General features: G+C 47.7%; 1 protein-coding gene across 1 annotated transcript in view; it reads right to left on the bottom strand.

The window, feature by feature from the left end:
* Positions 1 to 16986, bottom strand: part of SRP68 (signal recognition particle 68) — a 137862-nt gene that overhangs the window by 51787 nt on the left and 69089 nt on the right. Inside the window, exon 8 of the mRNA XM_063960561.1 lies at positions 2651 to 2791. Within this exon, the coding sequence (XP_063816631.1) occupies positions 2651 to 2791 (141 nt within the window). The remainder of the gene's footprint in view (positions 1 to 2650; positions 2792 to 16986) is intronic.

The following is a 16986-nucleotide window of genomic DNA, read 5'->3' as shown; positions in this document are numbered from 1 at the left end:
ATGGCAGGGCCTGGAACTGAAAATGACAGTCCAGCAATGCGAAGCGGAGATAAGCCTGATGCGGCAGCCAGATCGGAATGTGAAGGTACGCATCCTTGATATCCAGTGATACCAGGATTCCCCTTCTTCCAGACCTGATATCACCGCCCTGAGAGACTCCATCTTGAACTTGAACTCATTTAGAAAGGGGTTCAATGATTTTAGGTTCAGAATGGGCCTGACCGAACCATCCGGTTTCGGTACCACAAAAGGGTACGAATAGTAACCCTTTGTCAGCATGTGAGGTGGCACCGGCACAATGACCTGTGCCTCCACCAGCTTTTGAACAGCGTCTTGAAGCACTGCGCTGTCCTCCAACAGAGTTGGTAAGCCCGACTTGAAAAAACGATGAGGAGGGAGACTTTGAAATTCCAGCCTGTATCCCCGAGACACTATCTACTACCCAGGGATCCAGGCCGGACGATACCCAGACATGACAGAACTGTGAGTCTCGCTCCCACAGGCCCCACCTCCGGGCCGTGCCGTCCATCGTCATGCGGAGGACTTTGGGGTACCTGAAGCAGGCTTTTGTTCCTGGGAACCTGCAGCAGCAGGTTTCGTGGACTTAACTTTACCTCCCCTAAAGGTATTGGATGATCTGACCTTTCTAGGCTTGTTAGGCCGAAAGAACTGCTGCGCAGCAGGGGAGAAGGATTTCTTCGGAGCAGGTGCTGCTGAGGGAAGAAACGGAGACTTACCCGCTGTAGCGGTGGATATCCACAGGTCTAGAACTTCCCCAAAGAGAGCCTGACCTGTATAGCGTAGCGACTCCACACTCCTTCTGGATTCCGCGTCGGCAGACCATTGGCAGAGCCACAGTCCCCGACGAGCTGAAACAGACATGGAAGAAATTCCCGCAGCCATGGAACCCAGGTCTTTCATGTATTCTACCACAAAACCTGCTGAATTATGAATGTTGCGTAAATACAATGCAACGTCATCCCTATCCATTGTATCCCAATCCTCAATTAAGGTAGCCGACCACTATACATTTTAGATCTTGCAACAGCCATTATTTCAAAACAAAACTGTTCTTTCACCACTGTACACACAGTAGTGTCTAGTTACCCTTCGTAGAAAGGACCTTTCCCATAAGCCCCTCAGTCCATGTCACTAACTATTTGTAATAGAAACCTGTGGCTTGCGAAGCGAGACACCAAGACCAAAGGGTTGCGAGCGAAGCAAGCACGCAAGGGTACAATGGTGCATAGATAACAAAAAATAACCTCAAACAAATGGAGATAGGATAATACATTAAGGTGCTGTAAGGCCGGAAGTTCGCTTCTGCCCTTTCATGCTGTCACTGTCACTTCCTGGTCCTGATCACGAAGGGAGCATAGACACAACACTGTACACACTGTAGAAGAACAAGCACATCACTGCATCCTGCTGATTTAGCATTACAGTCCAGTGACATTCCTACTGAAATAAGACCTACTGTTCACTTTACATTATTTAAAAATTCACACTGTGAACAGACAGAGCTAATTATTAACTAGGGTTGTGTTGTGCACATGTGTAAGTCAGAAGCAGTGTACATATCAGTCAGCCTGCTGGGATGCCGGCGGTCAGGATACAGACACCGGAATCCCGACAATAGCTGAAATACCGGCGGTCAGACTCCTGACCACCGGCTGGTTACCACTCTTGGGTGGTAGTCCACGCCACCAAACGGGATTTTACAGGCTTTTGGGGAGAAGGCGCTACTTCATATTGCCATAAGCTTGTAGTATAAATTGGTGGGACCAGCAGCGTCATTATTTCTTGGTGCATGGCGCCATTTTCTCCGCCTCCGACCCCTAACTTGGGGCGGGCATATGCTCAGACCATCTTCCTGGGACAGCCACCAGCCATCACATGCACCTCTGCCCGCTGCTCTGCAGGTCCAGAGCCAGGAAGCATAGAAACACATGCATCTGCAAATGGAGAGGAAAGCCAGCAGCGATCCAGCTTTGTAAAAAATACAGACAGGCACTTCCTTGACTGGCCTTTAAAATTGCTGTGCACCAGCCTCCACCCAGGGTGCCACCACATCCAGACTGCGGCTACCAAGAGGCGCATACGCTGGGTATAGATAATGAGGTAAGCCCTTGGAACAAAATAACAAAACACCTACACTGTCCTGACTAGGAGACAGGAAAAAAAGACCATGGAGGAAGGGGAGGAGTAACTCTATATACCCTAAGTGGGCGGTCCCTTAAGTGTGAAAAAACTTCCTGTCTAGAACTAGGGGGATGGGATGCAATCCCAGAGTAATGGCTGCCATGAAGTAGTGTAGAAGAAATTATATGAAACACTACACAGATATTTTAAATGTCTTCTTTGTATTATTCTAATCATATTTATAGGCAAAACGCCGGAGCATGACTGGTGAGACGCTGCCTCACCTGCCTACCTTGTCCGCACATCTCCGCCGCCCAAAATTCATCAAATTTCCAGCAGTATATACTACTGCACCTTTGCATAATGCCCAGCTAAACCCTCGGATTCATATATGGTGTTTAAGTCTGGTTGCGATACTAGTCAATGCCTCCCCAGCCACTTACCTCACCGCTGTAGAGGTACCTACAAAAATACATTATTAACTAAAGGTCAATACTTTCCCATTTACCTGAGCAATTGCAGCTTCTGTGTCCGACAGCCCAAGAAGGAATATCCGCACCTTATCAATTTTGATAGGAATTGTGCGCCCTCGCCACTCCACCTCGCTCATCGTGGCAGCTTGTTTTGCCCTGGTCTGTGAGATAAGAGTCTAAGGGAGAGATATAAACACAATTAGATACAAATAAAAACACACATGGGGGGGTAAATCACCCGTTTGGATACTGTGCTTAAAGAACACTTACGGCTCTCCTGGGACTTACTAGCAGCAATTAAAGATAGGTGATGGGCACCATAAGCAGCGGTTAACGTTTCAGTTTTTATATATATATATATATATATATATATATATATATATATATATATATATATATATATATATATATATATTTATATTATATATACACACACACATACACAATGCTCAAAAAAATAAAGGGAACACTAAAATAACACATCCTAGATCTGAATGAATGAAATATTCTTATTAAATACTTTGTTCTTTACGTAGTTGAATGTGCAGACAACAAAATCACACAAAAATCATCAATGGAAATCAAATTTATTAACCCATGGAGGTCTGGATTTGGAGTCACCCTCAAAATTAAAGTGGAAAAACACACTACAGGCTGATCCAACTTTGACGTAATGTCCTTAAAACAAGTCAAAATGAGGCTCAGTAGTGTGTGTGGCCTCCACGTGCCTGTATGACCTCCCTACAACCCACACAAGTGGCTCAGGTAGTGCAGCTCATCCAGGATGGCACATCAATGCGAGCTATGGCAAGAAGGTTTGCTGTGTCTGTCAGCGTAGTGTCCAGAGCATGGAGGCGCTACCAGGAGACAGGCCAGTACATCGGGAGACGTGGAGGAGGCCGTAGGAGGGCAACAATCCAGCAGCAGGACCGCTACCTCCGCCTTTGTGCAAGGAGGAACAGGAGGAGCACTGCCAGAGCCCTGCAAAATGGCCTCCAGCAAGCCACAAATGTGCATGTGTCTACTCAAACGATCAGAAATAGACACCATGAGGGTGGTATGAGGGCCCTACGCCCACAAGTGGGGGTTGTGCTTACAGCCCAACACCGTGCAGGACATTTGGCATTTGCCAGAGAACACCAAGATTGGCAAATTCGCCACTGGCGCCCTGTGCTCTTCACAGATGAAAGCAGGTTCTCACTGAGCACATGTGACAGAGTCTGGAGACGCCAAGGAGAACGTTCTGCTGCCTGCAACATCTTCCAGCATGACCGGTTTGGCAGTGGGTCAGTAATGGTGTGGAGAGGCATTCCTTTGGGGGGCCGGACAGCCCTCCATGTGATCACCAGAGGTAGCCTGACTGCCATTAGATACCGAGATGAGATCCTCAGACCCCTTGTGAGACCATATGCTGGTGCGGTTGGCCCTGGGTTCCTCCTAATGCAAAACAATGCTAGACCTCATGTGGCTAGAATGTGTCAGCAGTTCCTGCAAGACGAAGGCATTGATGCTATGGACTGGCCCGCCCGTTCCCCAGACCTGAATCCAATTGAGCACATCTGGGACATCATGTCTCGCTCCATCCACCAATGCCACGTTGCACCACAGACTGTCCAGGAGTTGACGGATGCTTTAGTCTAGGTCTGGGAGGAGATCCCTGAGGAGACCATCCGCCACCTTATCAGGAGCATGCCCAGGCGTTGTAGGGAGGTCATACAGGCACGAGGAGGCCACAGACACTACTGAGCCTCATTTTGACTTGTTTTAAGGACATTATGTCAAAGTTGGATCAGCCTGTAGTGTGTTTTTCCACTTTAATTTTGAGGGTGACTCCAAATCCAGACCTCCATGGGTTAATAAATTTGATTTCCATTGATAATTTTTGTGTGATTTTGTTGTCAGCACATTCAACTATGTAAAGAACAAAGTATTTAATTAGAATATTTCATTCATTCAGATCTAGGATGTGTTATTTTAGTGTTCCCTTTATTTTTTTGAGCAATATATATCTATATATATCTATCTATATATATCTATCTATATATATCTATCTATATATATCTATCTATATATATCTCTATATCTCTATATCTCTATATCTCTATATCTCTATATCTCTATATATATATATATATATATATAGACAGAATCATCCGGCACTAGTATTTAAGCAGCTGTAATTGCTCCGGTGCCCTCCATAAGGAAGTAATCCTAAAGTATAAATTGGCAGGATGGCGGCACTCAGTCTTTTACTCACGTAAGTAGCAGATAACTTTTATTTAAGGCATCAACGTTTCGGGTAGGCACCAGTCGTCAGGATCCTGACGTCGTCAGGATATATATATAAAATAAGATTTTACTTACCGGTAAATCTATTTCTCGTAGTCCGTAGTGGATGCTGGGGACTCCGTAAGGACCATGGGGAATAGACGGGCTCCGCAGGAGACAGGGCACTTTAAGAAAGAATTTGGATACTGGTGTGCTCTGGCTCCTCCCTCTATGTCCCTCCTCCAGACCTCAGTTAGAGAAACTGTGCCCGGAAGAGCTGACATTACAAGGAAAGGATTTTGGAATCCAGGGCAAGACTCATACCAGTCACACCAATCACACCGTATAACTCGTGATAAACTTACCCAGTTAACAGTATGAACAACAACGGAGCATCAGATCAACCCTGATGCAACCAAACATAACCCTTATTTAAGCAATAACTATATACAAGTATTGCAGAAGAAGTACGCACTTGGGACGGGGCGCCCAGCATCCACTACGGACTACGAGAAATAGATTTACCGGTAAGTAAAATCTTATTTTCTCTAACGCCCTAGTGGATGCTGGGGACTCCGTAAGGACCATGGGGATTATACCAAAGCTCCCAAACAGGCGGGAGAGTGTGGATGACTCTGCAGCACCGAATGAGCAAACACAAGGTCCTCCTCAGCCAAGGTATCAAACTTGTAAAACTTTGCAAAAGTGTTCGTACCTGACCAAGTAGCTGCTCGGCAAAGCTGTAATGCCGAGACCCCTCGGGCAGCCGCCCAAGAAGAGCCCACCTTCCTTGTGGAGTGGGCTTTTACTGATTTTGGAAGCGGCAATCCAGCCGCAGAATGAGCCTGCTGAATCGTGTTACAGATCCAGCGAGCAATAGTTTGCTTTGAAGCAGGAGCACCCAGCTTGTTGGATGCATACAGGATAAACAGCGATTCAGTTTTCCTGACTCTAGCCGTTCTGGCTACATAAACCTTCAAAGCCCTGACCACATCTAGTAACTCGGAATCCTCCAAGTCACGAGTAGCCACAGGCACCACAATAGGTTGGTTCATATGAAAAGATGACACCACTTTTGGCAGAAATTGTGGACGGGTCCGCAATTCTGCCCTGTCCATATGGAAAACCAGATAGGGGTTTTTATGTGACAAAGCCGCTAATTCTGACACACGCCTAGCTGAAGCCAAGGCTAATAGCAAGACCACCTTCCACGTGAGAAATTTTAACTCCACGGTTTTCAGTGGCTCAAACCAGTGAGACTTCAGGAAATTCAACACCACGTTAAGATCCCAAGGTGCCACTGGAGGCACAAAAGGGGGCTGAATATGCAGCACTCCCTCTACAAACGTCTGAACTTCAGGTAGAGAAGCCAGTTCTTTTTGAAAGAAAATGGATAGGGCCGAAATCTGGACCTTAATGGAACCCAATTTCAGGCCCAAAGTCACTCCCGACTGTAGGAAGTGAAGGAAACGGCCCAGCTGGAATTCCTCCGTAGGGGCATTCCTGGCCTCACACCAAGCAACATATTTTCGCCATATACGGTGATAATGTTTAGCAGTCACGTCCTTCCTAGCCTTTATCAGCGTAGGAATAACCTCAACCGGAATGCCTTTTTCTGCTAGGATCCGGCGTTCAACCGCCATGCCGTCAAACGCAGCCGAGGTAAGTCTTGGAACAGACAGGGCCCCTGTTGCAACAAGTCCTGTCTTAGAGGCAGAGGCCATGGGTCCTCTGTGAGCATTTCTTGCAGATCTGGATACCAAGTCCTTCTTGGCCAATCCGGAACAATGAGTATTGTTCTCACTCCTCTTTTTCTTATGATTCTCAGCCCCTTGGGTATGAGAGGAAGAGGAGGAAATACATAAACCGACTGGAACACCCACGGTGTCACTAGTGCGTCTACAGCCATCGACTGAGGGTCTCTTGACCTGGCGCAATACCTCTGTAGCTTTTTGTTGAGGCGGGATGCCATGTCCACCTGTGGCAGTTCCCACCGACTGCAATCTGCGTGAAGACTTCTTGATGAAGTCCCCACTCTCCCGGGTGGAGGTCGTGCCTGCTGAGGAAGTCTGCTTCCCAGTTGTCCACTCCAGGAATGAACACTGCTGACAGTGCTCTTACGTGATTCTCCGCCCAGCGAAGAATTCTGGAGGCTTCCGCCATCGCCACCCTGCTCCTTGTGCCGCCTTGGCGGTTTACATGAGCCACTGCGGTGATGTTGTCTGACTGAATCAGCACCGATTGGTCGCGAAGCAGGGTCTCCGCTTGACTTAGGGCGTTGTATATGGCCCTTAGTTCCAGGATATTGATGTGAAGGCAAGTCTCCTGACTTGACCACAGCCCTTAGAAATTTCTTCCCTGTGTGACTGCCCCCCACCCTCGGAGGCTTGCATCCGTGGTCACCAGGACCCAATCCTGAATGCCGAATCTGCAGCCCTCGAGAAGGTGAGCACTCTGCAGCCACCACAGGAGAGACACCCTGGCCCTGGGGGATAGGGTGATCAGCCGATGCATCTGTAGATGTGATCCGGACCACTTGTTCAACAGATCCCATTGAAAGGTCCTCGCATGGAACCTGCCGAAGGGAATGGCCTCGTATGATGCCACCATCTTTCCCAGGACTCGCGTGCAGTGATGCACCGACACCAGTTTTGGTTTTAATAGGTCTCTGACCAGTGTCATGAGCTCCTGAGCTTTCTCCATCGGGAGATAAAACCCTCTTCTGGTCTGTGTCCAGAATCATGCCCAGGAAGGGCAGACGAGTCGTAGGAGTCAACTGCGACTTTGGAATATTTAGAATCCAGCCGTGCTGTTGTAACACTTCCCGAGAGCGTGCTACGCTGATCAGCAACTGCTCTCTGGACCTCGCCTTTATGAGGAGATCGTCCAAGTATGGGATAATTGTGACCCCTTGCTTTCGCAGGAGCACCATCATTTCCGCCATTACCTTGGTAAATATTCTCGGTGCCGTGGAGAGACCAAACGGCAACGTCTGGAATTGGTAATGACAATCCTGTACCACAAATCTGAGGTACGCCTGATGAGGTGGATAAATGGGGACATGAAGGTATGCATCCTTTATGTCCCGAAACACTATAAAATCCCCCCCTTCCAGGCTTGCAATGACCGCTCTGAGCGATTCTATCTTGAACCGGAACCTTTTCAGGTACATGTTCAGGGATTTTAAATTCAATATGGGTCTGACCGAACCGTCCGGTTTCGGTACCACAAACATGGTCGAATAATAACCCTTTCCTCGTTGAAGATACAATTTGTGAATTGCAGCTAACACTATTTCCCTCTCTAAGGGGGAAGCTGGCAGGGCCGATTTGAGGTATCGGTGAGGGGGCATCTCTTCGAATTCCAGCTTGTATCCCTGAGACACAATCTCTAGTGCCCAGGGATCCACCTGGGAGTGAACCCACTTGTGGCTGAAATTTCGGAGACGCGCCCCCACCGGGCCTAGCTCCGCCTGTGGAGCCCCAGCGTCATGCGGTGGATTTAGTGGAAGCCGGGGAGGACTTCTGTTCCTGGGAACTAGCTGTGTTGTGTAGCTTCTTTCCTCTGCCCCTGCCTCTGGCAAGAAAGGACGCACCTCGGACTTTCTTGCCCTTTTGTGATCGAAAGGACTGCATTTGGTAATACGGTGCTTTCTTAGGTTGTGAGGGAACATACAGCAAAAAATTTGACTTTCCAGCAGTAGCTGTGGAGACCAGGTCCGAGAGACCCTCCCCAAACAACTCCTCACGCTTGTAAGGTAAAACCTCCATGTGCCTTTTTGAGTCGGCATCGCCTGTCCATTGCCGAGTCAACAGGACCCTTCTGGCAGAAATCGACATTGCATTTATTCTAGAGCCCAGAAGGCTAATGTCTCTTTGAGCATCTCTCATATATAGGACAGCGTCTTTTATATGCCCCAGGGTCATTAATATAGTATCCTTGTCCAAGGTATCAAGTTCCTCAGATAAGGTATCCCGTCCATGCTGCTACAGCACTACACACCCAGGCCGACGCAATTGCCGGCCTTAGTAAGGTACCTGAATTTATATAAATGGACTTCAGGGTACCCTCTTGCTTTTTATCCGCAGCATCTTTTAGGGTGGCCGTATCCTGTGACGGCAGGGCTACCCTCTTGGATAAGCGTGTGAGAGCTTTGTCCACCCTAGGGGAGGATTCCCAGCGTAACCTGTCCGTTGGCAGGAAGGGATACGCCATAAGCATCCGTTTGGAAATCTGCAGTTTTTTATCTGGAGATTCCCAAGCCTTTTCACATAACTCATTTAGCTCATGTGAAGGGGGAAAGGTCACCACCTGACTTTTTCCCCCATACATATGAACCCTCTTGTCAGGGACTGGGGTTTCCTCTGTGATATGCAACACATCCTTTATTGCTATAATCATATAACGGATGGCTTTAGCCAATTTAGGCTGTAACTTTGCATCATCGCCATCGACACTGGAGTCAGAATCCGTGTCGATATCTGTGTCAACAATTTGGGATAGTGGGCGCTTCTGAGACCCTGACGGCCTTTGCGACATAGGATCAGGCATGGGCTGAGACCCCGACTGTCCTAAGGTTTCAGCTTTATCCAACCTTTTATGCTAGGAATTAACATGATCATTTAAAACCTTCCACATATCCATCCAATCAGGTGTCGGCGCCGTCCCCACATTCATTTGCTCCCGCTCTGCTTCCACATAGCCTTCCTCGTCAAACATGTCGACACAAGCGTACCGACACACCACACACACACACAGGGGATGCTCTTTTTGAAGACAGTTCCCCCACAAGGCCTTTTGGAGAGACAGAGAGAGAGTATGCCAGCACACACACCCCAGCGCTATATGTCCCAGGAATCACACAGTAACTTAGTGTTAACCCAGTAGCTGCTGCATATATTGTTTTTGCGCCTAATTTATGTGCCCCCCCCCTCTCTTTTTACCGTCTTCTACCGTGAATCTGCAGGGGAGAGCCTGGGGAGCTTCCTCTCAGCAGAGCTGTGGAGAGAAAATGGCGCTGGTGAGTGCTGAGGAAGAAGCCCCGCCCCCTCAGCGGCGGGCTTTTGTCCAGCGTTTCTGTGTAAAATTATGGCGGGGGCTCATGCATATATACAGTGCCCAACTGTATATATGCCCAACTTTTGCCAAGAGGTCCTAATTGCTGCCCAGGGTGCCCCCCCCCCCTGCGCCCTGCACCCTACAGTGACCGGAATATGTGGGTTTAATGTGGGAGCAATGGCGCACAGCTGCAGTGCTGTGCGCTACCTCAGTTTGAAGACTGGAGTCTTCTGCCGCCGATTTTGAAGTCTTCTTGCTTCTTTCACCCGGCTTCTGTCTACCGGCTCTGCGAGGGGGACGGCGGCGCGGCTCCGGATCGGACGACAAAGGGTGAGATCCTGTGTACGATCCCTCTGGAGCTAATGGTGTCCAGTAGCCTTAGAAGCAGGACCTATCTTCAGTGAGTAGTGCTGCTTCTCTCCCCTCAGTCCCACGCTGCAGAGAGTCTGTTGCCAGCAGATCTCTCTGAAAATAAACCTAATTCTTATAGCAAGCTCAGGAGAGCTCACTAAGTAGCACCCAGCTCGTCCGGGCACAGATTCAAACTGAGGTCTGGAGGAGGGACATAGAGGGAGCCAGAGCAAACCAGTATCCAAATTATTTCTTAAAGTGCCCTGTCTCCTGCGGAGCCCGTCTATTCCCCATGGTCCTTACGGAGTCCCCAGCATCCACTAGGACGTTAGAGAAATTATATATATATATATATATATATATATATATATATATATATATATATATATATATATATATATATATACATACATACATACATACACACACACACACATATATATATATATATATATATATATATATACACACACACACATACACACATATATATATATATATATATATATATATATAAATAAACACATATACATATACATATACATATATATATATATATATATATATATATACACATATACACACACACACAAACATATATGTATGTATTGTATTCGTGAAGCCGGCACTCCTTGCGTCCTTCAATTCAGATAACCCGATGCCTTCCTAAAAAATGCATACAGATGTTTGTGAAGGTTGCACTCACAGGTGAATAATCAAACGAAGTCCATATATAACTTCTACGTTTCGGTTTAATTAAAGAAAAACCGACATCAGGAATATATGTTACAAGAAAATCTCACCTTACACTTTCACTTCACCGAGTTTAATAAATAAATCTGCCCCACAGTCTGCTGGTTACAAAATTAACCCCAGACATTTCACACCAATATGCTCAATCTATCACCATGGAAGCGGTCAGGGCAGAGATTAACACTGGATTGACAAGCATGTCATACACACAGCAAACTTATCAAAAAGATCAAATAACATTTAAAATGATACAGAGTATGTTCCAAAACTGTATACAGTATTGTACAAAATAGCTCAAAGCAGGGTTAAAATTACATCAGCACATTGTACAATCAGCAGCAGAATTTCCTCTACAAATAAACGGTCACCAATACTGATACAAAGTATCTATAAATAACCGCTATAAGATAAATACTAATTTAGGCCATTCGGCTGAAGGGTATTTAGCACATGTATCCATTTAGTTTCCTTTTTGAGAAGAAGCCGATCTCTATCACCCCCTCTCAAGCTTTCAGGCACATGATCAATAATCTTATATTTCAGCTGTGCTAGACTATGACCTGCACTTTTGAAATGTTTAGCAACTGGTTGATCAATAGATTTACCCTTTAAACATTGTTGAATAGCACTCCTATGCTGGGCCATTCTTTCTTTAAAAGTACGCACTGATTTTCCTATATATAGTTTGTCACTGGAACATATAATGTAATACATAATGTACTTACTGGAACATGATAGTACATGTGTAATAGGGATTTTTTTTACCTGTACTTGGATGGAGGAAATAATTTCCCATCTCCAAGTAATGACATGTTGTGCACCCCAAACATTTATACACACCAGGTTTTTTAGTAAGAAAATTTGTCTGTGTGGATTTTAGTTTAGAGGTCAGTTACCACTATGCTATCTTTTATGTTCTTGCCTCGACGAAAGCTTGGCATTAATCTCTTCTCTGCTAAAGATGGTAATTTAGGATCTTTTTGTACTACAGGCCAAAAACGCCTTGCTTTTGCTAGCTGTGGTATAATCCATAACCCATACTTGTGCTTCCTGATCTATCATTTTCTCTTGTTTTTCTGGGATAATCTTTGGCATTTGCAACGCACGTTCCAGGGCTTTTTTAAGATGGTTATTACGATAGCCTCTCTTTAAAAAATAAGAATTTACTCACCGGTAATTCTATTTCTCGTAGTCCGTAGTGGATGCTAGGGACTCCGTAAGGACCATGGGGAATAGACGGGCTCCGCAGGAGACTGGGCACTCTAAAAGATAGATTAGGTACTATCTGGTGTGCACTGGCTCCTCCCTCTATGCCCCTCCTCCAGACATCAGTTAGGGAAACTGTGCCCGGAAGAGCCGACACTACAAGGAAAGGATATGGAATCCAGGGTAAGACTCATACCAGCCACACCAATCACACCGTATAACTTGTGATAACCATACCCAGTTAACAGTATGAACAACAACTGAGCCTCAATCAACGGATGGCTCATAACAATAACCCTTTAGTAAGCAATAACTATATACACGTATTGCAGAAGAAGAAGTCCGCACTTGGGACGGGCGCCCAGCATCCACTACGGACTACGAGAAATAGAATTACCGGTGAGTAAATTCTTATTTTCTCTGACGTCCTAGTGGATGCTGGGGACTCCGTAAGGACCATGGGGATTATACCAAAGCTCCCAAACGGGCGGGAGAGTGCGGACGACTCTGCAGCACCGAATGAGCAAACTCAAGGTCCTCCTCAGCCAGGGTATCAAACTTGTAGAACTTAGCAAATGTGTTTGAACCCGACCAAGTAGTAGCTCGGCAAAGCTGTAAAGCCGAGACCCCCTCGGGCAGCCGCCCAAGAAGAGCCCACCTTCCTTGTGGAATGGGCTTTCACTGATTTTGGATGCGGCAATCCAGCCGCAGAGTGAGCCAGCTGAATCGTGCTACAGATCCAGCGAGCAATAGTCTGCTTCGAAGCAGGAGCGCCAACCTTGTTGGCTGCATACAGAATAAACAGCGAGTCAGACTTTCTGACTCCCGCCGTTCTGGAAACATAAATTTTCAAAACCCAGACAACGTCCAGCAACTTGGAATCCTCCAAGTCCCTAGTAGCCGCAGGCACCACAATAGGTTAGTTCAAATGAAACGATGATACCACCTTAGGGAGAAATTGGGGACGAGTCCTCAATTCTGCCCTGTCCATATGGAAGATCAGATAGGGGCTTTTACATGACAAAGCCGCCAATTCTGACACACGCCTAGCCGAAGCTAAGGCCAATAGCATGACCACTTTCCACGTGAGATATTTTAGCTCCACGGTCTTAAGTGGCTCAAACCAGTGGGATTTCAGGAAATCCAACACAACGTTAAGATCCCAAGGTGCCACTGGTGGCACAAAAGGAGGCTGAATATGCAGCACTTCCTTTACAAAAGTCTGAACCTCAGGCAGTGAAGCCAGTTCTTTTTGAAAAAAACGGATAGGGCCGAGATCTGAACCTTTATGGACCCTAATTTGAGGCCCATAGTCACACCTGACTGTAGGAAATGCAGAAAACGACCCAACTGGAAGTCCTCTGTAGGGGCCTTCCTGGCCTCACACCAAGCAACATATTTCCGCCATATGCGGTGATAATGCTTTGCTGTCACATCCTTCCTAGCTCTTATCAGCGTAGGAATTACTTCATCCGGTATACCCTTTTCCGCTAGGATCCGGCGTTCAACCGCCATGCCGTCAAACGCAGCCGCGGTAAGTCTTGGAACAGACAGGGCCCCTGCTGCAACAGGTCCTGTCTGAGAGGCAGAGGCCATGGGTCCTCTGTGACCATCTCTTGAAGTTCTGGGTACCAAGTCCTTCTTGGCCAATCCGGAACGATGAGTATCGTTCTCACTCTTTTTCTTACTATTCTCAGTACCTTGTGTATGAGAGGAAGAGGAGGAAACACATATACCGACTGGAACACCCCGGAGTTACCAGTGCGTCCACAGCTATCGCCTGAGGGTCCCTTGACCTGGCGCAATATTTTTTTTAGCTTTTTGTTTAGGCGGGACGCCATCATGTCCACCTGTGGCCGTTCCCACCGATTTGCAATCTGCTCGAAGACTTCTTGATGAAGTCCCCACTCTCCCGGGTGGAGGTCGTGCCTGCTGAGGAAGTCTGCTTCCCAGTTGTCCACTCCCGGAATGAACACTGCGGACAGTGCTTGTACGTGATTCTCCGCCCAACGAAGAATCCTTGTGGCTTCCGCCATCGCCACCCTGCTTCTTGTGCCGCCCTGTCGGTTTACATGGGCGACTGCAGTGATGTTGTCTGACTGAATCAGCACTGGTTGGTCTCGAAGCAGGGGCTCCGCTTGACTCAGGGCGTTGTATATGGCCCTTAATTCCAGTATGTTTATGTGCAGACGAGTCTCCTGACTTGACCACAGCCCGCTGGAAGTTTCTTCCCTGAGTGACTGCCCCCAATCCGCGGAGGCTTGCATCCGTGGTCACCAGGACCCAGTCCTGTATGCCGAACCTGCGGCCCTCGAGAAGATGAGCACTCTGCAGCCACCGCAGAAGAGACACCCTGGCCCTCGGGGACAGGGCGATCAGCCGATGCATTTGAAGATGCGATCCGGACCACTTGTCCAACAGATCCCACTGAAAGATCCTGGCATGGAACCTGCCGAAAGGAATGGCTTCGTATGACGCTACCATCTTTCCCAGGACTCGCGTGCAGTGATGCACCGACACCTGCTTTGGTTTCAGGAGATCCCTGACCATGGTCACTAACTCCTGAGCCTTCTCCTCCGGGAGAAATACCTTCTTCTGGTCTGTGTCCAGAATCATGCCCAGGAAGGGCAGACGCGTCGTAGGAATCAGCTGCGACTTTGGAATATTCAGAATCCAGCCGTGCCATAGCAACACTTCCTGAGAGTGCGCTACGCTGACCAACAACTGCTCTCTGGACCTCGCCTTTATGAGGAGATCGTCCAAGTACGGGATAACTGTAACTCCTTGCTTCCGGAGAAGTACCATCATCTCCGCCATTACCTTGGTAAAGACTCTCGGTGCCGTGGATAGACCAAACATCAACTTCTGGAATTGGTAATGACAGTCCTGTACCACAAACCTGAGGTACTCCTGGTGAGGCGGATAAATGGGGACATGCAAGTACGCATCCTTGATGTCCAGAGATACCATAAAATCCCCCTCTTCCAGGCTGGCAATGACCGCTCTGAGCAATTCCATTTTGAACCTGAACTCTCTCATGTAAATGCTCAAGGATTTTAAATTTAGAATGGGTCTTACCGAACCGTCCGGTTTCGGTACCACAAACAGTGTGGAATAGTAACCCCTTCCCTGCTGAATGGGGGGTACCATTATTATCACTTGCTGGAGGTACAGCTTGTGAATAGCCGTCAGGACTATCTCCCTCCCCGTGGGAGAAGCTGGCAAGGCGGATTTTAGGTAACGGTGAGGGGGCGTCAATTCGAATTCCAGCTTGTATCCCTGAGATACAATTTGTATAGCCCAAGGATCCACTTGTGAGCGAACCCACTGGTTGCAGAAATTTCGGAGACGCGCCCCCACCGCTCCTGGCTCCGCCTGTGGAGCCCCAGCGTCATGCGGTGGACTTAGTGGAAGCAGGGGAGGACTTTTGTTCCTGAGAACTGGCTGCATGGTGCAGCTTCTTTCCTCTACCCCTGCCTCTGGCAAGAAAGGATGCACCTCTGACTCTCTTGCTTTTTTGAGAACGAAAGGACTGCATTTGGTAATACGGTGCTTTCTTAGACTGTGAGGAAACCTGTGGCAAGAAAGTCGACTTTCCAGCAGTAGCTGTGGAGACCAGGTCCGAGAGACCGTCCCCAAACAATTCCTCACCCTTATAAGGCAAAACCTCCATGTGTTTTTTAGAGTCGGCATCCCCTGTCCATTGCCGAGTCCATAAGACCCTCCTGGCAGAAATGGACATTGCATTTATTCGAGAGCCCAGCAGGCAAATGTCCCTCTGGGCATCCCGCATATATAAGACGACATCTTTAATATGGCTAAGTGTTAGCAATACGGTATCCCTGTCCAGGGTATCCAACCCCTCTGACAGAGTATCTGTCCATGCTGCAACAGCACTGCACATCCAAGCTGAAGCAATAGCCGGTCTCAGTAGAGTACCAGAGTGTGTATACACAGACTTCAAGATACCTTCCTGCTTCCTATCCGCAGGTTCCTTTAGGGTGGCCGTATCCTGAGACGGCAGGGCCACTCTTTTAGATAAGCGCGTCAGGGCCTTGTCAACCCTAGGGGAGGATTCCCAGCGTAACCTATCCGTTGGCGGGAAAGGGTACGCCATTAGTATTCTCTTGGGAATCACCACTTTCTTATCAGGGGAAGACCACGCTTCTTCACATAACTCATTTAATTCATGTGACGGGGGAAGAGTCACTGGCTGCTTTTTCTCCCCAAACATATTTACCCTCTTGTCAGGGACAGGGTCAGCCTCTGAAATGTGTAATACATTTTTCATTGCAATAATCATGTATCGGATGGCCTTAGTCATTTTGGGCTGTAATAGTGCCTCATCCTCGTCGACGCTGGAGTCGGACTCCGTGTCGACATCTGTGTCAACCAACTGAGATAGTGGGCGTTTTTGAGACGCTGACGGCCTCTGAGGCGCCTGGGCAGGCCCGGGTTGAGAGCCCGGCTGTCCCCCGGCAGCAACATAATCAAATCTCTTATGTAATGAGTTTACATTGTCATTTAAGACCTTCCACATATCATTCCAATCAGGTGTCGGCGGCGACACCACATTTATCTGCACTTGCTCCGCCTCCACGTAACCCTCCTCATCAAACATGTCGACACAGCCGTACCGACACACAGCACACACACAGGGAATGCTCTGACTGAGGACAGGACCCCACAAGGTCTATGGGGAGACAGAGAAAGAGTATGCCAGCACACACCACAG

Source organism: Pseudophryne corroboree, chromosome 3, assembly GCF_028390025.1.
Source record: "Pseudophryne corroboree isolate aPseCor3 chromosome 3, aPseCor3.hap2, whole genome shotgun sequence".
Taxonomy (NCBI): Eukaryota; Metazoa; Chordata; class Amphibia; order Anura; family Myobatrachidae; genus Pseudophryne; species Pseudophryne corroboree.
The sequence above is the reverse complement of the archived record's forward strand: the minus strand, read 5'-3'. Positions and strand labels throughout refer to the sequence as shown.